At 42.3% G+C, this 27,864-nt stretch overlaps 1 protein-coding gene across 5 annotated transcripts in view; it reads left to right on the top strand.

The window, feature by feature from the left end:
• SETBP1 (SET binding protein 1) overlaps nucleotides 1-27,864 on the top strand; it is a 283,375-nt gene that overhangs the window by 192,481 nt on the left and 63,030 nt on the right. For all 5 annotated transcript variants that reach the window (XM_072859829.1, XM_072859828.1, XM_072859827.1 and 2 more), the window contains one exon: nucleotides 418-3,883. In XM_072859829.1, coding sequence (XP_072715930.1) covers nucleotides 418-3,883 — 3,466 coding nt within the window. The remainder of the gene's footprint in view (nucleotides 1-417; nucleotides 3,884-27,864) is intronic.

Raw genomic sequence — 27,864 nt, 5'->3', positions numbered from 1 at the left:
ACAAAGAGCTTAATTGCTGTAGTTGAGCACCAAGTTCTGAGGGGATTATTTTTTAGGAAAAAGGGATTCTCACCAGGAGGTTGAGTTGCACCATTCATCTATTGAAGGGCAATATTCTACTTGTGTTTTAAATTAAAAATCAATAGAATATGTTTCCTTAGCAATTTAACATTTACAGAAATATTTCTATTGTTTTTAGAGTGGGAAAACAAAACAAAAATTGTTTACAGTGCATGAATCTAAATGCAAATTTGGATCAAGTATAAGAAGACTTTATAAAGGCTCCAAACCCTTACAAGCATATTGGTTATGGAGTTGTCCTTCACTGTACAAATAAAGAGCTGCAACCAGGGGTTATGAACTGACTGATAAACTAACTTTTTTTTTTTTTTGCTATTTATTTTCTCTACCTTCCAGGTTTATGACAGACCACAAAAACATTCTGCTCTGCACTATGATCCGGGCCTCCAACAAGACTTCACCGGTGACACCTTAAAATCAAAGCACCAGCAGAAAAGTAGCAACCAGCACCATCTTGACTGGTCAGCGAGCTCTGATACTGGATCCGCTTCTCAAAGTTGCATCATCAACACAGAACCCAGTCGAGAAGCAGTTAGTGCCACCAAGGTCTCCGCTCCGGAGCCAGGAGTTTCCTTCAGCAAATCCCAAGCAAAGAAGTCCTGTGCCAGCAGCACGTGGGGGCAGCTGTCGGCCAGTAGTAAAGAGCTTGCCATTTGCAGTGCAGTCCCATCACCCAACAACATCAGCGCAGCTGCTCAGCCAAGCAGCGCCTCTGAGTGCAATGGGCTTTTGCCTCTTGGTGATCAAGAGGGAGGTGTGCAGCTGGAGGCCCCCGATCAGCCCACCGGGAGTACAAAGAAGAAGTCCAGCAAAAAGGACTTGATAAGTCAAACCATCCAAACCGCAGACATTGAATGGGTGAAGAGTGCTCAGAAAGCATTTGACAGCAAATCCTATGACAGCATGGAAGGGAAAAAGGAGTCTTACTCAATGGACAGTGTGTTGGATACATCACCCTCGAAGCAGAATCCCATTTCTGCTAGCAGTTGTGAAAGTGACACCAGTCATGTACGAATTACTATCCCAATAAAGTCTCCGACAACAGATACATCTGGCCACAAAAGGAAAAAAAGGCAATCCACAAAATCTTCCATAGAGAAAACTATCCAGGAGAAAAGCCTGCCTTCTGGACTTGCTATGAGCAGTGAAGTAGCAAACAGGACTAGCTCTCAACCAGAGGGGAGTAAAAAAGATCTGCGAGCCACAAAGCCAGGGAAAGTGATTGAAAATGAGTCCCCCTTAGTAGCTATCGACAGCGGTGTGCTCACTGACAAAGCTTCCCCCAACAGTGCCACTAGACTCAGAAAATCTGTAGCTGTGACATCCACTCTCCTACCCACTGATCTTCCCACAGCTAGCAGATTATCTGAGGTCCAGCACCCCAAACATGCAGCTAAGCGGCGATGGACCTGCAGCAAACCTAAATCTATCCTTCGGGAGACCTCCATGACAACATCTGAGAAGCTGATGGTGGAGCCTCCTTCAGCCTATCCCATCACACCGTCCAGCCCTCTGTATACCAATACAGACAGTCTAACTGTGATCACACCTGTCAAGAAAAAAAGAGGACGACCAAAGAAACAGCCTTTGCTCACTGTTGAAACCATTCATGAGGGAACCTCCACCAGCCCAGTGAGTCCAATCAATCGTGAATTTCCAGGAACAAAGAAAAGGAAGAGGAGACGGAATCTGGCCAAGTTGGCCCAGATGGTCCCGGGAGAGGACAAGTCCATCAGTGAACTCAAGTTTCATAAAAAGGTCGGGAAGCTTGGGGTCTTGGATAAGAAGACCATCAAGACCATTAATAAAATGAAGACCCTCAAGAGGAAGAATATTCTCAATCAGATCTTGTCCTCCTGCTCCAGCAGCATAGCTCTGAAAGCAAAAGTTCAGCCACCGTCTAGTGCTGGGCCAACCACCATTGATGCCAGACTAGGGAAGCAGATCAATGTCAGCAAGAGGGGGACTATCTACATTGGTAAAAAACGGGGCAGAAAGCCAAGAGCAGAGCTGCAGCCTCAGCCAGAAGAACCTAAGACAGCCATCAAGCACTCAAGGCCTGTTTCCAGCCAGCCAGAAAACCCAGCAGTGCCTTCCAACCTGCAGTCACTTGTGGCATTGTCACCAGCAGCTATTCATCCATTTTCGACACAGTTAGTGGGGACTAATGGCAACCTTAGCCCTGCAAGCACTGAAACAAATTTTTCAGAGTTAAAAACTATGCCAAATCTTCAACCTATCAGTGCTCTTCCTACAAAAACCCAGAAAGGAATGCACAGTGGAACTTGGAAGCTGTCTCCACCCAGGTTAATGGCTAATTCACCTTCCCACCTCTGTGAAATAGGTTCTCTGAAAGAAGTCACACTGTCACCGGTGAGCGAGTCTCACAGCGAGGAAACCATACCAAGCGACAGTGGGATAGGTACAGACAACAACAGCACTTCTGACCAAGCTGAGAAAAGCTCAGAATCCCGCCGGAGATACTCCTTTGATTTCTGCACCCTGGACAATCCAGAGGCTATCCCATCTGACACCAGCACAAAGAATAGGCATGGTCACCGGCAGAAGCACCTCATTGTGGATAATTTTCTCTCTCATGAGAGTATTAAAAAGCCAAAGCACAAGAGGAAAAGGAAAAGCCTGCAGAACAGAGATGACCTCCAGTTTCTAGCAGACCTTGAGGAACTCATCAATAAGTTTCAAGTGTTCAGGATTTCACATAGAAGTTACACATTTTATCATGAAAATCCATATCCCAGCATCTTCAGGATTAATTTTGATCACTACTACCCTGTGCCATATATCCAGTATGACCCATTGCTCTATCTTCGCAGGACCTCTGACATGAAGTCTAAGAAGAAGCGTGGTAGACCTGCCAAAACCAATGACACCATGACAAAGGTGCCTTTTTTACAAGGGTTCGGTTACCCTATTCCCAGTGGGAGTTACTATGCACCCTATGGAATGCCTTACACATCAATGCCTATGATGAATCTTGGTTACTATGGTCAGTATCCAGCTCCTTTGTACCTGTCTCACACGCTCGGAGCGGCTTCCCCATTTATGAGACCTACCGTGCCCCCACCCCAATTCCATGCAAGCTCTCATATGAAGATGTCCACCACTGCCAAGCATAAAGCAAAACACGGAGTGCACCTACAAACACCTGTGGGAATGGGCCTTGGAGACATGCAGTCCTCTTTGGCCCCTCCAAAGGTTGGAGGAACAAGCCTTTCAAGTGGCCGACTTCACAAAAGGAAACACAAACATAAGCACAAGCATAAGGATGAGCGGATATTGGGGACACATGAAGATCTGAGTGGTCTCTTTGCTAGCAAGTCCACTGGCTTCTCCAGCCATGCAATCAACGAAAGGCTAAGCGGCTCAGATAAAGACCTCTCCTTGCTCAACGAGAAAAGCAAGCATAAGGAGAAGCAGAAGCACCAGCATTGTGAAAACGGACACAAAGGCTCAAAGACTAACTTTGAAGTGGATACACTATCTACGTTATCACTTTCTGATGCCCAGCAGTGGACACAGAGTAAAGATAAAAGTGACTCAAGCAATGATCCCATTGACTCTTGCACAAAGAGATACTCTGGTAATACTGAGAGTAATGGAAGGTCAGAGTCGCTGGACATGTTTGGTGAAATGAATTCCTCAAGTGAGAAGAGGGACAATGATGCAAGTGGGAATAAAAGAAGAAGCTTTGAAGGGTTTGGAACTTACAGGGAAAAGGACATTCAGCCCTTCAGGACAAATAGGAAGGACAGAAGTACTTATGATTCTTCAGCCTCTTCAGGTAAGCTCTGCTTTATTCTATTTTAACTTACTGCATTCAAATTTTAATGCTGAACAAAGAGGGACTTGCTATTTACAGCAAATATGTTTATGAGTCAATAACTTCTCTGGCTTTTTGTAATTGACTCCCATTCTGCATCCAAACTTTGGGGAGATTGACAAGAAAGTTGTCCACGCATTAAGCCAAAACCTTTAAAAGTCTTTGAGTTGTTACACAGAATTTCTATAAATATTTGTCCTACCTTTGCCTATCTCTCATAACTTGTTGCACTTACTCCAAAAATCTCACCATTGCATTTTGCAACAGCAGCAATTATAATACACGTTGGCAAGGTAGGCATCCCTCCTACTGGTGTTTAATGTTGTGGAGTAGTAGTCATTGCCCAGCCTTTGGGAAAACAGCCACAGTACTGAGCAGAGAGCCTCTGCTCTGGTCCACAAAACATACAAAAGCCATTTCTTGATGGGATGGACCAGATGCATAGGAAGATGTGGAGCTGGGTCAGGGTCCCATGACTGGTGTTGTGTACTGCGGATCCAGAGGGACCCATCACGGTGATAGCTGGGCTGAATATATGGAGACCCTGGGTACAATCCTAGTGTAAATCTGTCACTTCCAGTCGGCAGGAGTCATGTAAAGTAATTATCCTGAGCATTGAGTGTCTGTGGGAAGGGACTGGTGTCATGGAAACAATAAACCCTAGCCGACTGACTCTGAAGAGTTTTAGGACTCATTACTTGGAAATATAAGCTGGGTAGATGAGGAGGGAGGAAGCTCCTTTCGGCTGCTAACGACATCTGTTTCTCTCCTGCAGAGGGGGGGAAAAAAAACAGGAATCTGAATCTTGTCTGAGAGACTGAATTGTACTTTACAATAGGGAGCTGCTTTCATGATGACACAGAGGCAAGCGTTTTGCTGCAATATAAATGAATTTAGCTTGGGAGCAATCCCAGAGCTCCTGCACCATCATATATTTATCACAAAGCAGATTTCACACTTAGTTCTGGAAAAGGGTGAACTTTACTGAACAAACCAGTGGTGAATGAGATTCTGATGTGCTAAAAAAGAGCTTCAAAGAAATGTAATTCATAACCTCCAAAATGAAAAGAGAATCAGCTGAGAACACAGAGGGAGCAGAGAATTTGTATAACCTGCCAATGTAAGGCTCTTAAGTTTTTTATTGACTTGTAACTGATTGAGATCCAAAGACTGCTCCTGTTTAAGCCACCTAGACATTTCCATTTCCTTCACTGAGACCAGGATCTGGACTATAGCAATGAAAAGCAGTCTAAAATGAGAGCTTATCCCATGAAAACATTCCCATTCATGATATCATATTATATCAGACCAATTGTGACATCCAGAAATGAGACACCTAGAAATATTGGAAAAAATACCGAATTCAGTCACTGGTTATATCAGGGTTGCTACATGCCTGACAAAGAACAAAATTATTCTCCACCAAGTGCTGTGGTGGCTATTGCATTAAGGAAGTTGTGTCCTAGCAGACAAGGGTTAAAAGTCTTCAAAATTTTTAATAAGGCTATTTCTCAGTTATTTATTGGAAGTTACTGATTTCACAGTTTGATAACAATTGGATTTGTAGCCTTTTTGCTTTCTGAACAGAAGATGTTTGCTAAACCTGTACTTTCCAATTTATTTCACTTAGGCGTAGCAAATTTTCAAGAGAAAATTCTCAGCACTGCTGAACCCAAATGAGTTTCCAAAGTAGGGGCATGATCCCCACCAGGCTAACTTGGAAATAGAATTGGTAAAGAAAAAGTCCATTTCATGTTATTTTCCTATAGTTTATTGTCCATGATGATAAAAGTGTAAGATGGAGTGGTAGAACTTGCAGTAGGAGCTCCATCAGATTTGTTGATTAAACTTTTAAAACTGGTTCTCATTTAAACTAAAATTATTATTTTTATTTATTTTTACTTTTCATGATTACAACATGATTACAACAATTGTTCCCCATGACCTAATCCATCAAGTCACAGATTATGAACTGGTTTCTTCATTGTCAAGCTATTATTTAGATGGAAAAATCATCAGCAGTTAGCTAAGCAGAGCCAGCTAACTAGAGCCATACCTTGCACTACAAGGAAAAATACTAAAACTAAACAGCTCTGCCAAGAAAGGCCTGGAGCCAAGACTGCTCATTAAAGCCTAGGAACATCTGTCTGCTTATGACTGTCTAAGATCTCAGTGCAGCTTTTTTTCCGCTCTGTCTTTGCCTTCACTGGGATTCCCAACAGAGGTCCGCACTTGAGTCTAGCCATAACTATTAACCAGTTCCCACTGAGGAGGGATTAAACTTTTCCACGATAACCTTGACCTTCTTTCTCCTAATTCACCTTGCATTTCACTGAGGTGGCTAAACAGTGATTGACTAATCATAAAAATAAAAGGTAAAAGAAAAAAAGCCCTATGAGAACATATAGCTCTGTCCCAGGAGGCAATTTCTATAGCCTGATTGCTCCTGCCATTTGGTATTTGTCATCTTTCACAATACAAAAATAATATATAACAGAGATAAGAGGAGACATCCTGAATATTCAGATGAAAGCTGAAAATAGATTTGTATCGCAATTTCAGTGTTATCTTTACTGCATGACCATTTTGGCATGCTCAGTAATGCCATTTGCAACTTCATTGTATGTTGCTGGAGATGAAATATGGAGCAAAAACTACCCACGCTAGGAAGAGATATCTGTGATAAGAGTGATGGGAGAACCGTTTAGTGCTCTTTGGCATTCAGGTATTGCAGTTTGTTTCAGTGTAGTGTGCTGGTGCAGGTGCCACTGTATTGTTGTTATTTTTATTATTATTATCTGTGTTATAACAGCACTTAGCCATTTCTGAAAAGTTCAGTGTTCTCTGGTGCTATGCAGTGGTCATGCATACAGTAGAAAACAGTCCTGCCTTATAACCTTAAAGCCTATGTATGATTTTACAATCTAAAAAGGTTAGGATGTCAAGGGAAGGGTTGTTCCTCTTACTTTCTGGAGGAGCTGGTTGCACTCCTTGCACAAGAAATCTATACCAAGAGTGAAAGTGTCCCATTGAGGGAGTGTCACCAGCCACCTTGGTTGGCCACAGCAAACGTCCATTCCCTGTACTGCACCAGCTTGGACTATCACTGGCCATTCATTAATGGGGACTTTGTGAGCTTTGGCTCATTTTACATCTCTTGGGACCTCTTGGAGTTAAAAATGCAGTGTTAATGCATATGGCTATTCTCCCAGTGCACCGCCTGTTTCTCCACCATTGTTCTGGAGAAAATGGAGTCCTTTCCATAAACACTAATTAATAACTCTTCCCACCTTCCTTCCCATCCACTCCCCATGACCTGTTGCTTCCTGCTGCATTTTTCTGAAATTGCTGTGCTTGTAAGAATCCTTGTGCTCACCTAACCTTCTTGCATTTAGAAAGACTAATTAATCAAAAATAATTAAACCCTGCTTTCCTGTTTGGCTGATGCAGAAGACTAGTCCAGTGGCATTAGTCTGGCCTATACGCAAGGATGCAGCAGAAGGTGTTTCAGATCCTGCCTTGTCACAGTCATACTGTCACTTGGGCACATCCTAAACTGAACTTTCAAGTTATGTGCACCAAGCATTGACTCAGTTGACTCCCTCCTTCTACTCCCTGCAGCCAGAGGTACACCTCATGCATTTGCAAAATGTTGTTGGGGCCCCTCTGGCACTCTGTGACCTGAGGCACTGCACACGGCTGGATGGCAGATCCTTTCATCTACTCTCCAGTAGTTACTAAAGCCGCAGGTGAGGGACCCAGGGAGAGACCACAGATTGGTGCCACAGCTGAGCTGGGGAGACTGAGAGCAGAGCTGTATTTTAAAGAGGTTCTCATAGCAAACTCCACATCTCTTTGTCATGTGTCTGACTGCTTCACTTTCATATGTGATGCTGAAGAAGAGACTTGCATTGTTGATAAGCAGTCTCAATGCCATAGCTTGTGCCTTGGAAAAAAGCAGGAATGGTTACCTCTTCCCTATTTCCTTAGGTGAGCAAATGAGGAAAAGCACATTTAACATTTTAAGGTGCATAAATAAGATGGCAATTTGTGTATACGACCTGTTTGACTATGTCCTAGTTACAAACATTGCAGGCCAGGATGTAGCTAGGGGGGAAGCAGAGGTCAAAAGTCACTATATGCAGGACTGTATTTCTGCTTGTCTTTGTAGCGAGACTAATCAAGGTCTATGCTACTTTATGCTCACCGTATTTCTGCCTCTTTTTTTAAACAATGATTATACAAGCAAAGATTGCCTTGCTTGCATATGGGGCATCATGGCTCAAAGATCAGCTAATAAGTACATGGGTTTCAGCAGATATAGCACAGACACCATGCACAGTAAATTTACAGGACTATAAAGTTAATCATATGCAGCTATTAGGAAGGTAGTAATCATCAGTCTCCGAATGCTGGGTACTTAGCATGACAAACATGCTTTACAAATTAATGCTTAACTTACCTACAAGCCTCCCCACGCCTTCCCCCCTTAACGTCCAGAAGTGCTACAAGCTGAATTTCTTCTGATTTGACCTTTCCTCCTCAGCTAGTCTGTATGGTGCTGGTTTAACTCTGAAGGAATCAGTATCAGCTTTAGATGGAGGATGGGCATCACACAGTGAGTAGTGTTTGGCCCTATGACTTGAGTGGGAGAAGAGGGGCTGTGTCATGCATGTGTACATATGCAAGTCACACTTATTAAATGCCCAACTGTATGTTTTATTTGTTTAAAGTTATTTTCCAACATCTTTATCTTAAAAGTACCTTTGTTCCTGTTAAAAAGCCTTACATTGGGTGATTAAACCTTCCAAAGGGAGAATAGGAGGAATACTGGAGGAAGGGAGGAGAAGTGACAATCAAATGAATGAACAGCATTCATCTGATGTCAGTACAAACACACATATAAGTAACAATGCTCTGCTGAGGAGTGTCATTTATCCAGATGAGATTTCTTCCCTGACAAAACTCCCCTCCATGGCTCAGTTTCCTGCTGGAATGGACTGTTGCCACACAGCACAGAATAAATCTCTGGTTTGTCCTCTCTCAGAAGTCAAATGCATTAGTGTGATTTAAAACAGGACTTGCTATGAGCAAAAACAAACATGGTGAAATATTGGCAAAGCCACCATGAGTTTTGTTTTGGTTTGAAGGGGGTGTTGTTTGGGGTTTTTTTTTAAGAAACAGCATATGCAGTTCTGGACTATTATCATGAAGCCTTAATCAACCACACTTTCACACCAAGAAAGGATCTGTATTTCAGTAGTGGGTAAGCATATTTGTTCTTCTGAATGTATATGGATGACACAGGCAAATAGGGTTAGCCAACTGCCTTATTAATCAAACTTTGCTGATTTTTGTATAATAATACTTTCCACAAATAATTTTTTTTTTATAGCTCCAGAATCACAGAGTTGGTTCATTATTCTGCAGCAAACACATTATTTTGGTAGTAGGGGAAACAGTGGTCCAACACTATATTTGATGAACATTTTCTAATCTGACCAGCTTAGAGACATAAAATGAATGTCCATACTGGCTGAGTCTTGCATATATACTCATGGATACACCTTTACATACTGGAACAAGGGAGGAGAAGTGACAATCAGGTGATGAACGAAGTTCATTAGATATAAATTCAAACACACGTATAAGCCACCTTGCTTTCTTCAGTAGTGGCATTTGACTCAACGGGACCTAGGTGTCATATGGCATTGTGTGCATAGATGCAGAGGCAGGCTGATGTGTGGTCCAGGGTTTGGAGACCCATCTTCCATATCATAGTTTTCTCATGTGACTGCAGAAAAGTATCTAAATTGTGGTAAACCTCAGTGTCTGTCTGGGAAAAGGGGACAAAAGCAGTTTCCTGCTGTACAGAGCCATGGTGAGGTCTGATACACAGTGATGCCCAGCAAATGCAGCGTGGGAGCAGTGGCAGTGCTTGAAGCAGATGGGAGAAGAGCCAGATGTGAACTTCACTTGCTGAGAATGTATGGAGTATTAGTCACCCTCCCTTTCCCCAGCTCTGCCTCTGCTGTGGTTTCCTCGGACACGCCAGGCTCCTACATAGCTTCAAGCAGCTGCAAAAGTTTTCCAGCCCCAGTGTCAGTGGGGGGGTTGTGCCCTCCCCCTGTGTCCTGTGGTGAGAGACAGGCACTGTACAGTTACAGGGTGAGTGTCTGTACCATCTGGCCCATAAAAGTTAGCATCGGAGCTTTACAAAATACCATTATTTGTAAATACAATTACATGCATCAAAACAGCTGTTTGGGCCCCTGGATGGAGTACAACCAAAACTACTGAAATGACCTCCAAAAGCATTATCCAGCCCCCTTAGGATAAACATCCTTCTTGTTGTCTTCCACCAAGTCTTTTGCCAGTCCTGGGGAGAGGAGGCCAAGCTAGCATGACTGTCACTCCATTCTGCCCACGGCTTTTCCTAGAGGAATGGGCTGTTGAGGGAAAACAAAAATGGTGGGGAAAACAAGTCAAAGCTTTCCTTGAAAGTGTTTTGACCAAGGCATTTGAAATACAGAGAGTTTTGTTGTTGTTGTTGTTTTAGTGCTACCACTTGCTTACTGTGTCGCCTCCAGCGTTTGCACTGACCAAGGAGAGAAGAAACAAGAGGGAAGCTGGAGTGGGAGAGGGAGCTGGAGTATTTACCACCCAACCAATCTTTTATTTCCTCTCTTAATGATTGTATGTTTATTGCGCTGCTTGAGGCTCAGTACAAAGTCTTTTGGACCGGCGATGAATTAATCAAATTAAATGCTGTGACCCCTTTGCTTTTTGGGAGTGTTACAAGCCTCCCAGCACCCTGCCTAATTTCTGCCTCTTACTTTGCTCTCTGTCCAACAGTCAAGTGGTTCTTCCTTCACAACTTGTCGGCTCCCAGCTATTTATCTTTGCTCTTTCTGGCCAATGCCAGAATGTCTTGTTTGAAGTTTTTATTTAGACCACTGCTGGTTTATGGAGTTGTGCAGATTCCACGTTGGGTGTGCAGCAGCTTCGCGTCAGAGACAATTGGCTTCTGCTGGGCTCTTGGCTTTAAAAGGCAATAAAGAATCACGGCTGGATGCTCATCTCGGCCTGGCATAAATCAAGCGTCTCCCCATTGAAATTGGTGAGGTTGACTTCTGGAGTGAAGTTTCTGTCAAGGCAAAAAGAGGTTGTGGGGCTGGGAAGTCCCATCCGTGGCTTCGGCAGGGGTGCACCAGAGTCCTTGTGTCTGTGCTCTACCTGCTGGGTGCTGAAAACAGTCTTGGTTCAGCATTTGTAGAGATTTTCTTAGCTTGGAGGAAGAGCGTGGGTTAAGATTTTGACAGTGCACAGTCTGGATACTTGTGTAAGTAGCAGTTTAAGAAGAGTTAGAAGGAAAAGTGTGTGCTATAGCTCACTTTAGACTATACACAATATAATTTCTTGCTTGAAGGCACTGATAATCTAGGTACAAGGTGAGAGATCTGCTCAGATGCATGGAGGAAGTAAAACAAAGCAATGGCTGTATCTATCTTCACTATTAACCTGCTGGTCACTGTGACTCAGCGCTGGGCATAGGAAGAGCTGAGCTCAAGATATCTGCCAGTGAGTGGGATTGTAAAGCACTCAGGGACACAGCAACCTGTGTCCCATCCAACCTAACTGCAAAAGTGAGAGTTGGGGTCTGTGACCTCCAGAGCATGATCTGAGACAGCTTCTCCATTCCCACTGCCTACCAAGAGTTTTATATTCATGTATCACAGCAAAAGAAAGCTGAAAGAGCATTATCCCAGCTGCCTTAGTCTGCCTGATTGCAATAATGATGCTGAACAACAAAAGGAGTAAGAATGCCCTGTTTTAAGATTTCACCAAGAAGGAAGTCAGAATAATTCCTCTATAGATCAAGGGCTGAGGGGAGGGGTGGGAAAGGAAAGCTTTGACTGTCCATGAGGAGTTTTTACACAACCTCAAAGACTTGAAAAGACCCAAGGACTCATAATAGGAATCATTAGTGATTTGTCATTGAAAACATGCAGCTGGGCATGGATCCCCATAGGCTTTTGTAGCAGCACTGGGTCTGACTGAGCTTTCACATGGGGAGGTGCTGAGTTCAGGAGGCTTCAGGAGTATGTGCAATGTAGAGTTAACTGTTAAGCAAGGGCAGGACTAGATGGCTCAGAGGGATTTGCTAATAAGCTATCAAGCTGTGGGTCACTGGTTGAAATTTAATCTGCGAGAACAGTGACAGAAAATCAAATAAAAGTGCTGACGTCAGAGTGATGCTGGAGCAACAGAAAAGCATTGCCAGTGCCTCATGCAGCACACACAAGCAGCTTAAATAAACTGGGAGCAAACTGTGAGGAACTTGCCTGGTTGATCCCAATTGCAATATATAGCTCAGCCAATTTGTATTATCCCTATCAGTAACTCTGTCTTAGTAGTGTTTTTTGTGAATGACATCAGCATATCTCATCACAGAATCTGACCCAAACCCAGCGTTATATAGTACTAGAAACAGAGTTGTGGAGACATCTAGGTAGAGTTTGCTCAGCAGTGTCATGGAATGTGAATCAGCAATGTACCACAAAGCACAGCAGTTTGCAGTTCTGGTGATGGAGGTTTTTGCCGTTAGGTCCCACATCAAGGCCAGCAGTGATGGCTTTCCCCTTCCCGGGCTGCTTGGCACTGTCGCCGAGACGACTTGATGGTTTCACCGTAGTTTTCTCAGGGCTGGGGAGGGCCCACATTACTAAGGCTATAAAACCAGCTCTTATGCTTTTCACAGTTACCAGAGGGAATATTGGTGACAAAAGGGACAAGGGCACCAGATGCCCTCAGCAATGGTAGCCGTACTGCATATGGGGGTCAGTGTGTTGGGGCAGGCAGGCTTGTGCTGATGCTCCTTACCCCACTGACGTGTTCATTGTCCTTTTCACTGATTTTTAGGACCAACTCAGTGGTCCTTTCTCTGATCCCAAGCAGCCGGGCTGAGGATACGGAGTGTCTCCAGATGGCACAGAGCTGCCGTTTCAGCTCTGTGTCTTTGGCCTTCCTCGCCTCCAGTGTAGGCAGGGAAGGGAGCAATAGTCAGCATTGTTTTCTTTGCCAGCTATGATTAGTTGGTATAAAGAGCACTTAAGTAAGTTGACACAGCCTTTGAGTTGCTTGGTTTGCTTAAAAAAGAAAAGAAAAAATCCCTGGACTACTCCAGGTTCTCTTTGTTGCCTGAAGTCTAGTCTGCACCAGTAAAACCCTGGGCTTAGCCCAAAACTGAGATGTGGTCAGTTGCAGAATGTTTGTCATTCTGACATTTATTTATTTTCTATTTTAAAAAAATACTGTGGGAGCGCAACAAGTTAAAAAAATAGTTAAACCCCAGATTCATACAGATTTCCTGTTTTGCTTCTTAACAAAACCTCAAAACCACTTTCAACAAGTTTCCCACCTCAGCTGAGGGTGGAGTTGTGTATGTCCCACACGTGGCCTCCAGAAGTGCACCCAAGGACAATAGCACATCTCCTTTGGCACAGTGGGGCCAAATTTACTGCTAGCAGGGCAGTCAATACGTGCGCCTGTGCATGACTGCCCAAAAGAGCTTCTGACTCAGCCAAGTACATTGGAAAACTTTAACTTTTCTATTTCCAACAAAACAGACTGAATGGTAGAGATGTGGCAGAACAGAAACTGGAGACTTTTGATAAAGGGATGCCTCTCCGAGATGCTAGGCAGATATTGGCTGTTGTTGGTACGCTGGGCAATCTGTCGTAATTTCATTGATTTGATCTGGTGAGACAACATCTCGGTAAATAAGAAGAGCAGAGAAATCTATTGCACTGAAATTAATGGTTGTTGCCTGATCTCCTCTTAAATGAATTCACTGCAATCTGAAGCAATGCATATGTTTTGCAAACCTAGCATTCTTTGGCTCCTACAGTGCATAATGACATTACTTTAGGCAGTAAGGAAGATCTTATTTGTGATATAGTGTGCTGTGGTAGATGATAGTAAAGCAGCTAGATGCCTGGGAACTCTGGATGAAGCTATGGCATTTGGGTGTGTAATTCTAAGTAACAATAAGCAGCGCTTAACATTTCCTCCCACACTAGAAGCGTATCCATTAAAAGTTTAGCCAAGTCAGCTGTGCAAGTTCTTGCATAAAAGGACAAACTGCTAAAATGTTAATAGGAGCCACTCTTATGTTAAAGAGTGGGTAGAGCAGGATGCATTAACCCACATTCTTCTTCTCTACTGCTAATCGGGATAGAGTCTTGCTGACATCAAAGAAACCTCTAGCAGGTAAAAATGATAATAAATCAGGCTCAAGCCCAGGTTCAGGACTCCTGAGTCTTTTTCTCGGCTCCGTTTCTGAGATGCTGCATAGTTTGAAGAAGTAAGTGAATGTGATTTAAACCATCCATGAGTCAACTTAAGTCCCCATGAGAACGAACTGGATGTGTCTAAGTCCCAGGGAATGGCTCAGTCCATTTCATCAGAAGAAGAACCTACATCCCAGAGAAACTGAGTGTGTATATAAATCTGGACAGTGTGTTTTGGACTTAAGAGTAACTTAAGCACATAAGCATATGGTTTCGCATGTGTTCAGTGACTGACAGCTCCTGACAGTCCATCATGACTCACAAGTGGGTGAGGAGCTGCTAATATCTCCCGAGGTGTTGAAAAGGGCCCACTTCATTAAGTCATGGCCTGACCAAACCCACCAGTTTTAGGTGGCGCTGAGCTAGCATGCAACACCTCAGCAAGAGAAATTTGGGACATGTTTACAATGCTTTTGTGGGCCAAACCAGAAAGAGAGTCTGTGCCTCTGGACTGCTTGTTACAGGCTGGCTTGTGTTCACACAGCTGAGAGCTGGGAGCGTCTGAAGTGGGCAGTCCCATCCATCCTGCACAGCGCTTGATCCTGATCTCTACTGGACAACATCTCCCTGTAGCCCTGGGGTACAATTATAGTTATTTCTGTGTTGGTTTTTTTCCTAACACAGGTGCCAAAATAGGGGCTTTTCTGCAGCAATCTTCTTCCTGTGTGCTCTGGGAAGTGACAGGAAGGATACTGGGGTTTGAGGACTTGCATTGCAATATTGCACCAGGTAAAGAGCGAGAGTTGCATGGTGCATGTCCACACTGTGCCTGGAGGAGAGCCTGGAGCACACTGTCATCTTGGCCATGCCCAGCTTTCCTCTTGGATGGAACAAATGGCTCCCTAATGGCCAGCTAACAAGTGCAGAGTGTGGAGGACCTGGATACCAGGGTACAGGAGAGGAATAAGTCAGTCTGGCAGTGTGGAAACACCTGGGCATTCCTAAGTGTCAGCTAAGCCTGCGGTATGAGGGAACGCCTGTTCCCTGGCCTAACTCAATTCATGCCATTTATCTCATAGAGCTCTAAAATAGAAGATTTACAAGCAAAAGACCTCCCCTTCCATTGGGCTGAAACTCTCTAGCTTCTGCATCTCACATGTCTGGTTGTTGAGTGGTCGACCTTCAGCAGGAAGAGGCAATGCCTCCACTCCAGCCTTACCTGTTGCCTGGTATAGTCTGGACAAGTGGAAATGCTGGGGTCAGACCCCCTTGGCCTGGAGAGCCTAGATCTCTAGTTTTCTATTTTCTGGATAAGTGCTCAAACCATTAATATCTTGTGCTTCCTCCCCCAACTTATCCCACAACACAGGTACTTGCCCTTCAGAGGGGAATTTGCATTTTGATTCCCACGTAAGCAGGATTGCCCACTGTTGAGCCTTGAATTAAGCACTTACCCAGCCACACTCCTGAGAATAATATTTCCTAGTGCCTACACCTGAGTGGCTACATGCAACCACACTAAATCATTCCATGAAGGACCCACAGCTCACTGTTCAGTTGATGGAGCAACATGTGAACATCACTTGGGTGCTACTTCAGAGGCATCCGTCTCTGCGTTGCTTGTATAGGTTGCATAAGCACCTGCCTTAAGTGATCTGAATCATTCTGCTGGAGCCAAGCACCTATTTTTTTTAGATGTTGCAACAAATAAATTGAGTGCCTAAAGCAGGCAGTCTCAATCTAGCCTTCAGGGTCTCCATGTTTACCAACTGATATAATGATATAATAGTCCTTGCCCAACTCAAAGAGCTGCTGCAAGATTTTAATTAATTAATACTGGTAAGGCTTTGAAATGTTGGAAATGAAATGAGGTCTATAAACAAAGTTTATTATTATGACTTGACGGCACTTTCTACTTCATTTTCACACCATACCTGAGCACAGAGCAGGGCAGCTGCATCCTCTGATTCATCATGAGTCACAAAGAAGCCTACTTAAAATGTGGATAGTATTGATATATTTACACTGGTTAAAATGTTCCAGGGAAGAGACATTACTTCTCACTCTAATAATGCTGTCCAAAGTGCTGGCAGCTCCCCCTCTTTTTTTTTTCCTGTTTCTCAGTATTACTCCATCTATACTGGAGTCCTCAGTCACCCAGCACTAAGTGTTTAAGCAAGATGCGCCAGAAGGCAGCTAGAGATGTGAGAGTCCTACTAGGATCTGCAGAAGACCTAATTACTCCCCAGTGACAGTGCTGGCTAGCACAGGTTCTCATCCTGAGCACTATAGTCCCCCAGATAGCTTTTGGTCTTCCATTTCTCCAGTATGATTGATGTTAATTATAGCCATGCAGTTTCAATGGTGAGCAAGACACCCAAGAGAAGTTGGTATCCCCAAAGTCCTTCTTGTGCTTAGCATCAGATTAGCACACAAAACTCCTTGGACTAAGTCCAATGGTAGGTCACACCATTTCATCAAATTACAAAATAGCTCATTAGGCTCCTAGTCAGGTTTAGTTTTCTCTATATGTAACTTCTTAATGAAGGATGCTACAAACTTACTCACTAAGCACTTTGCCTCCACTGCTATGTGAAACACAGGCAAATGTTACATGGTAAAGACAGGAGAGAGGGGGAGTATCTGCCACTAAACAGTATAACTCCATGTGATGCCACTAAACACCCAAGGGATGCTGCCATTCAGCTAGCCACCAGGAAGAGATGGCCTCAGAGGAGGTGGCTGGATGGCCATGCAGATGGCTGGTATAGTCCTATCAGCAGGTCTCCTGCACCAGCGGCAGCTCTTTTCATGTGCGTAACATGGTTCTGGCAGCTTCTGTTGCTCCTGACAGTGTGCAGGAGGGGTCCTGGCATTGCTGCTTGGCCCTCATGAACTGTCCTGATAGTGTTCAGTCCACTAAATTGGACTGAATTAATGATCCTTTTGTATTGACCCCTGCCACAGAAAAATATGCATTTTTCCAACCCATTACTAAAACTAGAAAGCGTCATCCCTTCTGTTATTATCATCCTTATGTCTTATGCCCTCATCAAAGACAGGATTTACGTTCATCACCAGGGATAATTCCTAATTCAGGAGATAAGAGAAGCCTTGAAGACCAAGTAAAATTTACCATTATAAACTGTCTGGTGGTCAATGGAGTCTCATGTAAACTGGCCACTTTGAATCAAGTTCAGTCAGAAGTGAATGTCACAAGAGTGCGATGAGAGTTGACAAGCCAGTGGAGTTAGTGCTCTTTTTACATATGCTATTAGGTATTAAATATTCTACCTAATTTATACGTGGTGCTTTTCAGCAGTAAATCTCAGACTGGTTTTACAAGAGAAGTCAGTATTTTTACCCTCATTTCATGGGGCGGATAAACCAAGGTGCAGGGAGGTCTAATGCCAGAAGGTCAGTGTCAGAGCGAGAAACAGCTAATTGCAACAGACTTAAATGCATCATTGTGCATGAGTGTCAGTAATTCTTATTTCAGCATCAACCACAAAGTTATGCAGGGATACCAAAGACAGAAATAGAGCAGTACTGACCTCTTCTCTACAGATACAGGTGTGCTCTCCAGAGATTTCTTTCCCCCAGAACTGATAAATGACCTAAGGAAGAACAGGTGCCACTTCTCCACCTGGGTGACTATGCCCAGAGGCAACAGAAGTCATTCTTAGGATATAGTTTCCCTCCTATTTACATCAAGCTAGTAGCAGTGCTTATTTTAACACAATTGCCAAGCGACTTTATTTTTAGATCTTGTCAGCGTAGTATCATTTTGTAATTCTTGCCTTGTTTAAAACAAGTAAAGACATTTCAATGGGAACATGAAATTCACTGGAAGAATTATTGCTGCCCTACAAATATATATTGATAGCCTAAGAAAGCAGTGATCTTCTCTTTCCCATAACGAGAAATGCCCCAAATCTATAAAGCATCCCTAATATTTTACTTTAAAAGACCAGATCACAAGTTGGGTTACCTTTCAGTAAGAACTTTTTATAGATTTTCCAGCTCTTAAGGGGTTCCTTAGGGAGTCTTATTTCATCCAAATGACATTGTTCTCTTGATGACTATCACACTCCTATAGGAAAATTTGCCAGTGGGGTATAATCTTGGTTTAGAAGGTCCTAGAAAATAAGGCAAAATTGAATAGAAAAAAAAGAAAAAAAAAGAAGAAGAAAAGAAGAAGAAAAGAAAAGAAGAGGAAAAGAAGGAAAGGAAAGGGAAAGGAAAGGGAAGGAAAGGGAAGGAAAGGAGAGGAAAGGAGAGGAAAGGAGAGGAAAGGAGAGGAAAGGAAAGGAGAGGAAAGGAGAGGAAAGGAGAGGAAAGGAAAGGAAAGGAAAGGAAAGGAAAGGAAAGGAAAGGAAAGGAAAGGAAAGGAAAGGAAAGGAAAGGAAAGGAAAGGAAAGGAAAGGAAAGGAAAGGAAAGGAAAGGAAAGGAAAGGAAAGGAAAGGAAAGGAAAGGAAAGGAAAGGAAAGGAAAAGAGGAAGATGCAGTTTGTGAAATTCACACAAATGAGAAAAATCCAGTTGCCATGAAGACTGGTCAGCCACATGTATTTCTATAAGCATGTGTCAACCTGATGTTCTACACTTCTGTGTTTTATTCAATTACCACGTTTCAGAAGAATGTAATAATTGCCATACTGCATCTACCATATCTGGTATCCCATCCAAAGAATGTGGAAGAGAAGGAATGTAGAAGAAGAAAATGGCACAATGTGTCTGTGGAAGGCATCTCTTCCTCCTTCCCCTGGTTAACAGATTGGCTTTTGTCCTTGTGAATCACTTTTTATATCCCTTCTTTTTCTCTTCCAGCATAATAGTAAACACTCTTACCATCTACACTTTGGAAACTCATGGGGTCTTTTTGTCTTCATAATACTTTCAATAAATCCTGCCACAGGAAGTGAAAGTTGAAATGTGACCAGTCTATTAGGAGCAAAAACATTAAAAATGAGAGCCCTCATGGAAACCAGCTCCAGAGTAATAGCAATGATTCATAAAATATGAGGCTCAGCAGAGAGAAACTGTGGGCAGGGCTAAGATTTCAATAAGGACGCATCCTGATTTATACTAGGTAGGACCTGGAGAAAGATACCTTTACACTGCCTGAATGCCTTCTGCCCTGGGTGTTGCCAAAGGAGATGAAGTTTACAAAGAAAATTCATTTATCCATTAATGGGCAACTACCTCTAAGGAGGAGAGTGACAGTTGTATAGTGGTGCGCTGAAATCCCACACACATTTTAGGGACTGGAAGACTGTGAGTAGCATTACAACAGGTACTTGGAATTGCCCTAAATGTGGTTTTTTGTTCCCCAAATTTCTCTTGTTCTAACTAGGATATATAAGATACTTTAAAGGCAAGTTTAAAGAAATAGATTTTCTGGACTGACTGCCAAGAAACCCAGAAGAACCATCTAATCATGTGCAACCTATGAGTGCCTTTTTTCAGCAATAAGTGATATTTTTCAGGCTGCAGAATGACATTGTTTCATCATTGTTTCATCCCAAAAGTGCATTATTTCATGCACTTTTTTTTTTATTTTGGCCGGACTCTTTTACTGCACAATGTTGATATATTTATTTTTACTTTTAATTTGCAGTCTTAGAATAGGCCTTTGGTGGCTAGGAGAAGTCATGACAATGAAAAAGATTCCTCTCCAAGAAAAAATATTCCATTTTTAACCATAACATCTGGCCAAATTTTAATAATTTCTTGAGGCTCTATCATGAGCATATTTGTGGATCACCTACTAAAGACATCCATTAAGGGGGTTTTGATAGTTTAGGAGGCCTAAAGAAATCATGTTGGACAATAATGTGATGGCAATATTGTCACAATAACTGTAAAGGACCAAATCTTCATCTTCTTAAATTTCGTCACTTAACCTTTAAGTAGATCAAGACCCCATTCCCTTAGCTATGCTATGAAGGATACCATCAGGTATGAATGAATGGATTAATAGCTCACCATTTACCCCATTTGATTTTCACTTGTCAGTTGATTTTGTCAGTGGAGCTACACTACTCGCTTTCAGTGTGCATTTATTCTCCAAAACACTACTTAGTTTCCTCTGAACTAGCAAATCTGTTGAGTTTAAAAGGAGAAGAAACCAGGGGATGTCTACATGCAATAGCATCATTTTTCATGAGAATTTTTTGATGTCACAAAAACAATGTGTATCCACAGAGCTTTATACAACCTAATAAATGACCAGTTGACACTGTGCCTCTAATTGTCCTCAACTGGAAGCAAAAATGCTGTCTGTGAGCCAAAGCTGATTAATGCTATTGGTTGATGAATTTTCTTTTTAAAAAAAAGGAGCCAAGGGGGAGCCACAACAGCTCTGAACTTTCGCAAGGACTGCCTCTGCTTTAGGGGAATTTTGATTTTTCCTGCTGTTTTGTTTGTTTAAAAAAAAAGGTGATGTCTAATCTTCAGGAACATACCTCATCATCTAACCCACAAACTGTTGGCAAAATAATAAACCTACACAGAATGTACTGTTAGATTTTTTTATTATTATTATTATTTTTACTTCTTCCTTTCAGAGGTATAAATCACAGCTTTTTGCTTTTGCAAATTAAAGTATAGGCTTTGCACTGGATAGTTGGAACCGTTTCTTCTGCCCAAATGTTCCATGCTGCTTCCAAAGAAACTGTGGACACTGAGTTGGCTATAGTTTGTCTTTGAACTCATTTGCAAAACCTCAGTCTTTATAGGCCTCCAAGAAAAAATATACATAGTTTATTTATTAAGTTGCAGTTTAACTCTTTTGTGTGCAAAATTGCTGATGGTAATTCTATTTGGGTTTTTATTTTTTTTTGTCTGGCTGAGTTCTTGCTGTTTACTTCTTCTATTTCACATGAATGGCATCATCCTACCATGTAGGTCCAAAAAACTATACTTTTCTGATTATCTTACACAGGCTGAAAAGGTTCCTGAATAGAAAATAGTTCTTTTGCTAGTTGGTTGCAAGAGTAAGTTTCAAATAAACCATACTCAACTATTATTGAGTAAATATACTTCCCATTGTATTTCCAGAAGTCTTCTCAGCTACGTTTGCCTTTATGTCTTTGTAACATAGTAGACAAACAGTGCTATCGTTGCAGCTTTTGCTGCTAAGTTGTCTATAAGTTGTATTTCTAAATAGTAATACAACTGCTAAGTTGCATTTCTAAATAGTATGGAAATAGGAATGCACCATGGTCTCTCTCCTTGAAGCACTTGCTGGTTTTGTCTGTCAAATATAGTTTAAAGTTTTGATCAGCTGAGTGTTCAGCAAGGAATAAATGAAAATTATTGGTGTGTAAAACGTTGCAGGTCTTGTGTTAATCTTGGACTTTTCCCTCTAGCATCCTTGTACTGCTTTCTTCTCCAATGCTTCCTTTCTATTGATGTAATGCCATCTTTGGTACTCTAACAAAGGGCTATATAAATGTTTGGAACCCAGAACAGATGTTTTTGGGCAGCTTTCATTCAGTTTGCCAAGTTCAGGCATAAAACAAGATTCTGACCACTTGTGGTTACTGTAGATTGGATGATTTTTTCAAAGGAAGAGTAAGCGTGCTGGGTCCAATGACTTCCTGTCTTCTGGCATCCTACCACGTCTTCTTTACTATACCATAATGTTTCTCAAGTTTGCTTTTGTTTCACTCTCATAATTGGCTTTGTATATCCACTGACTGATCTGATTTTCCTATCGAGACAGGGCTGTTCACTCCAGATTTTCACTAATGTAACTGAGAGGAAAATTTGGTCCGTATGCTCTGTAATAAGGTATATCATCACTGTCAATATTTTTCTTCTTCCCATCACTCCCCTGCCATATGGCAACTTCACAGGAAAGAACTGAACTGCATATGTTCTAAGTAGGACTTCTTCATTCCCTGCAAAATCAAGGTTGGTTTTAATACCATTCAGATTTAAAAATGGAGGAAGTCCTTAATCCTTTAACATGGGATTTTCATCTAACTTTAGTCACCTAAAAGTTAGGCAGCCAGTAGAAACTAGTCATCTGAGCTCCTCCTATAGTCACTGGAGGGAGGAAGCAACTTTGTAAAGGTGATTCATCACATCCTAAGATAAGAGTTGGGGGAAATTTCATTGTTGCGAACATGAGTACAAATCTCTTCAATATCCACTGGTCTTAATGGTGTTGAATTGATGAATTGAGCTGCAGACCCGAAGGCAACATCTGTGCTGGTGGATTGAATGGGGACAGGAGAAGATTTTTCTGAGCTGCTGTTAGCCTGTTCCCTGGCACATTTTAAGCTCTCTCCAAATAACACCTGAGCATGACTCAGTGGGCATCATGAGCCAGGGATGGTTTTTAGTTGGAAAGACACAGATAAGACTACCTTGTTTTGGGTAGGAAATTTAGTCCTAGCAATACAAGCCATGCCATCCACTTGCATTCAGGATTGGAAAATGGATGCTGGCTCATTTTATTTACTTGTGTAGATATAGTCAAAGAGGTGTAAGCAGTGAAGAAAGCAGTATAAGAGAATGAAAGATGAAGTTGAGAGTTTTTCGTTTGCATTGTCTGAAACTGGGACTTGGGTGCAAGTAGCAACCTGTCTTTTGCACCCAAGACCAGAGACAGGTTGCAAGAAAGAGGAGTCACCCAAGAAAAGAGGCACTCAAGACAAGAGACAGGTTGCACCCAGAAACCTGTCTCTCTTGCTCAACCAGACCCACTGTTAGTGAGACTTTTCTTATTATGCACATTTTAAAGACCCTCATTCCCTGTATGGGTGCTAGAGAGTGACTGACAGTGACTATGGAAAACTATATTTATAAAGAAAGACTTCAGGACCCACTATACCTAAATGACTTTCTTAAACCTATCACACTACAGATCCCCCTTGAAGCCATCACTAGGAAACTGATCTCCAGAGGGTTTGTACCCAGGAAAATGCACACAAGTGTTTCTGCGAAGTTTCTGAGCTCTGCCTGCTGGATTTTAAGACTTAGGATAACTCTGCCTTAGAAACACTCACTGTTCACCACAGAGTACCCAGATCCAGCAACAAGCAGTGCAAAGTGTTTCAGTGACTTTCAACCACTGTTATGAGGCCCAGGGACCATGGGATAAATTCAGATGAATAACCTTATTTCTAAGTTGTTTCCAGGGAGAGTATGGGTGTTACAGACATTTAACTGCCAGGCTATTCATTTTTCTGCACTAATAGTTTCCATAGTAGCTGACTGACCAGTCTCCCTGATATGTCATGTCAATTTTCTTATTAAATATGAAAATAATGAATGTTAGGAATGAGCCTAGAAAGCTCCTCATCTCCCAGATTGGGTCTTGGTGCCAAGTGTCTGGCTGGCATCGTCTCCAATATTCTGCAAACAACATCTGCATGAGCATGTCAGTTGTGTAACTCATAAAGTTAACGTAAGTGACTGCCGTGATTTGCTGAGCAGCACTGATTAGAGCTGTTTTGCCAAAGGGAGGCTTTGCAGCATGTGGGAGAGACAGCCATGCCATGCCTTTCCTGGGTAAAGGAAGGGGTACCATGGGCAGGAGTACATTATTTGCAGGAATGACTGTGGAGAGATTTCCCTCTCCTCCCTAGGATTCCTCTGGTCCCAGATGTGATTAATGATGCATCTCTGCTGAAATGCTGTGATGAGCTCATAAAATGAGTGCTTTGAAGGTACTGACCCAGTAGCTACCTTGGAGGTTGACCTGGAGAGGGACAGCATGCCAGAGAGACAGGGGAGTTTGGGAGGATGCATACAAAACCCCAAACCCTGATTGACAGCACATCTTGCTGCTGCTCTGCACAGCCTCTGACAAGTCCAGTAACATCTCTACTCATGAAAGTGTCCTGGTTTTGGCTGGGATAGAGTTAATTTTCTTCCTAGTAGCTGGTATAGTGCTGTGTTTTGGATTTTAGTATGAGAATCATATTGATAACGCGCTGATGTTTTGGCTGTTGCTAAGTGGTGTTTACACTGGTCAAGGACTTGTCAGCTTCCCATGCTCTGCCAGGCACACAAGAAACTGGGAGGGGGCACAGCCAGGATAGTTGATCCAAACTGGCCAAAGGGCTACTCCATACCATATGACGTCATGCTCAGTATATAAAATGGGGGAGTTGGCAGGGGGGTAGCGGTCGCTGCTCGGGGACTGGCTGGGCATCGGTCAGTGGGTAGTGAGCAGTTGTATCACTGTTGGTTTTTTTCCCTTGGGTTTTGTTCCTCTCTCGCTCTCTTGTTGTTTTCCTTCTCATTACTAATATTATTATTATTATTGTTGTTGTTGTTGTTGTTGTTGTTGTTATTTTGTTCCAATTATTAAACTGTTTTCTTACTTGTGCTCTTCAGATTCTCTCCCCCATCCCACCAGGGAGGGAGGGTGAGCGAGCGGCTGTGTGGTACTTAATTGCCGACTGGGGCTAAACCACAACAGAAAGAAAGGTCCAAGGTGCTTCTCCTCCACCCCACAAAACTCAATGTGATGCTGTACAGGAAGGCAGTGCAGGCAGCAGGCTGGAGCCCTGTGACTCAAGTGCCATTTGCTTGCTGGGAACATCGTGTCACTGCCTAGGAGAAAAAATTTGGATGTTAGAGGTGAAAAGAGAGTTACATTTTACTTCCTTCCCTGTTAAGACAAGTGTTTTTTATATATGCTATCAGCCATTTCAGCAGAGGCTAGACCCACTTTTCCTGTCCTTTGCACCAGTTTATTGCAGTTGATTTCAACTGGTTATTTTAAAGCAGTATATGATAGTTCGTTTTTGTAAAAAGGCTGAATTTTGGCATTTCTCATGCCAACACTTTCTTAAGTTCATTTTTTCAAAAGCATATAGAATTATTGTCAGAAACAGGGCATGTCAGTAAACTGCTTCTAGACAGGTACTAAGAACATTCTTGTTTGCTGTTTATGTGAACCTTGGGTTAAAGATTGGCTCTTGTTCAATATCTGAAACTTTCCAAAGAAAACAGACAGCAACATGTAAATAACTAAACCACACATGTGAAAATGACACTGAAATATAATGTGCCAGGTCAAACTTTAGTTGGGTTAAGTCAGGCATTTAGAGTAATCCTTCTTTACCCCACTTAAATGTCACATAGGTAAATCATGACAGCTCACTCACTGCCAGGAAAAGCTTGCATTATCCTGAAGAATTAATTCAGGACCTCAAGAAGCTACCAACTCAAATGAAAAACAGAGACAACAGGCAATGGCTTAGCACCTTAAGCCATGTGCCTCAGATCAGTCTAGCCATAATTTCAAATGCCAGCAGGATCATTACCAAGCTAATGCAGATCTATTGAGTACTTGGCCATTTACTACAGGCAGAACAAGTCCTTTGAGTTAAATCCTAAGAAATTAGATCCTTTGGGACTATTAAAAATCACAGGATATTTTCATAAGGGGAGGAGTTTATTAATCTTATGCCCTTAACCAAATTAGCCCTTTCCTCCTACAAATATACTTTCAGTTCCTTATTGCAAAAGGAAGATGGGAGAGGAGGAGAGAATGAAACTCTCCAGTGATGTGCTTTATCTTGCAAGAGCTGTACTACTGCTATTACTGCAACTCAAAGACACAGTGAGGTTTTGTTGGAAACCCCAGTGAGGAAAGCCCCAGGATGTAGTTTCTGGAGTTTCTGTACTGGTGGCTAGGCTACAACCCTGGGTACCTACACTGTGTTTATGATTAAGCACTGGTCACCTCTTGCAGATTCGATTCGCTGTGTGTCCCAGGCACCTGGTATCCCACTCTAGTGAATGGTGTCTGCCGTGGGAAGGCTTTGCTGACCTGGCCTCTAGCACTTGTGGCTGCCTTGCAAAAACAGCCCACTGTCTGGTTTACGAGCACAGTGAGCAGAGCACTGCAAAGATATGGGGAAGGCTTGTGTGCACAAACACTTGCACGCATATGCTGTGGTTTTTATTATCATCATTAGCCCACAATAACGAGGGCGGGTCAGGGATGAAAACCCTCTGTAATCTAATTATAAAACAAAAGATAGAGGGTAAAGGTGGATGCAAGAGCAATGAGACTGTATTAGTCAGTTTGATAGGAAGGACACTGATGTGACTGAAAGGGTTTGTAGGTACTACAGAAAAGGAGAGTTGGAAGGCAAACAGTGAAAAAACTCTGTGGGTGATTAGAGGAAACTGCATCGAAGTGTAAGAAATGCCATGGGAGATAGTGCAGAAGTGTTTAATTTGAGAAATATATGGAAGGCCAATGGAAAATGGTGTGGTAGATCACAGACAGCAGCCACCATTTACGTAGAGAATGAGGGATGTTATCCTGCTGATGGAATGCAGAAGGGTCTCCAATGTGAAGAGAAGGGCTGGGATTCAGCTCCAGACTCAGACACCTGAATGCGGGCAAAGGGATTAAAGAGCAATTTGAGAGGAATGCAAAGGAAAGCCAAGGTGGTAATGAAGGTATGACTGTGATTACCACAGTGTAGATGCTCCATTTCTTAAAGATTACAGATCAAGACTGGGTGCCTGCTAGCATGTACTCACACACAAATCACTTGGCTTGATAAAAAGATATTCAGTGACATGTGATCCCTATGCTTAAAATCTGAGCATCTCTGTATTATGATTTATTGGTGTTCTGTACTTCCATCTGTCATGGGTAGACCTTCAGCATTTCCAATGTCAGTGACTCAGTGTTGCTGATGCTGGGAAGTAGGCACTGGTCCAGCATGGAGTTCTTCAACATCCTTCTGTGAAACACTGGCAAGATTCAGAGATGCTAAGTGGCTTTCCCAAACCTGGATTATATCTAGCAATAGGAGACAGATCTCCTAATTCACTATTCTTTAGCAATCAGCTGATAACATTCTCATGGATTTGTTTTAATGATCTGTTATTTTGAAACTGGATGATGTTGGGAAATTGTCAGAATACTTGAAAACAGGCAGTGAAGTTATATTTAGTGGATCATACAAGTTTTAATTAATTTTCTATTTTAGCTTTTTATTGAGACAGTTCACCCCAGTAAGGAAAAAAGTGCAAGTTGCCTTTTCCCTTTCAGCTTACACTTGTGTTGAGAGACACAATGTTTGAATTCTTAGTTTGGAATAGCTGCCTGAACAAATAATAAAACAGAAGAACAGACTTATCTGTAAGATAAAGACCTTGGAGCATTTTGGGAAGAATGTTTGAAAGATCAAAACATTACAGGTTTCTCACCATCACTGGGAATTGAAAAATAAACAGAAATAGTTAGAGATCTGGCTGAAAGAAAACAATTTCTAAGAAAAAAAAAAATCCTCCTAAATACATTGTTCTCTTTCCAGTGTTACATTAAGTCAAAAATTCTGCTGGTGCTGAACAAGTAATTTATACCAGTGCAAATCCAAAGAGTTTCAATGAAGATGAAGGAGGGCTTTTATGTTTAAAGTACCATTACCAGCAAAAGGTTTCAGAGCATTTTCCATTTTTAATTACTTCAACATCATGCAGAGCAACAAAGGATAGGTTTGAACTATATTGCATGGGTTATGAAATGTCAAAGCCTGATAACTGGTATAATACATGGTGCCTACATAGCTCAAAAGACTAAGGAAGCAATCCTTTATTCCAGAGATTTCAGACCAAATCCCATCCAGCTTGATACTCAGTGAAAATTGCAAAGTAATG

The sequence above is a fragment of the Ciconia boyciana genome, chromosome 4 (assembly GCF_034638445.1).
Source record: "Ciconia boyciana chromosome 4, ASM3463844v1, whole genome shotgun sequence".
Taxonomy (NCBI): domain Eukaryota; kingdom Metazoa; phylum Chordata; class Aves; order Ciconiiformes; family Ciconiidae; genus Ciconia; species Ciconia boyciana.
This window is presented reverse-complemented; position numbering and strand designations above follow the sequence as displayed.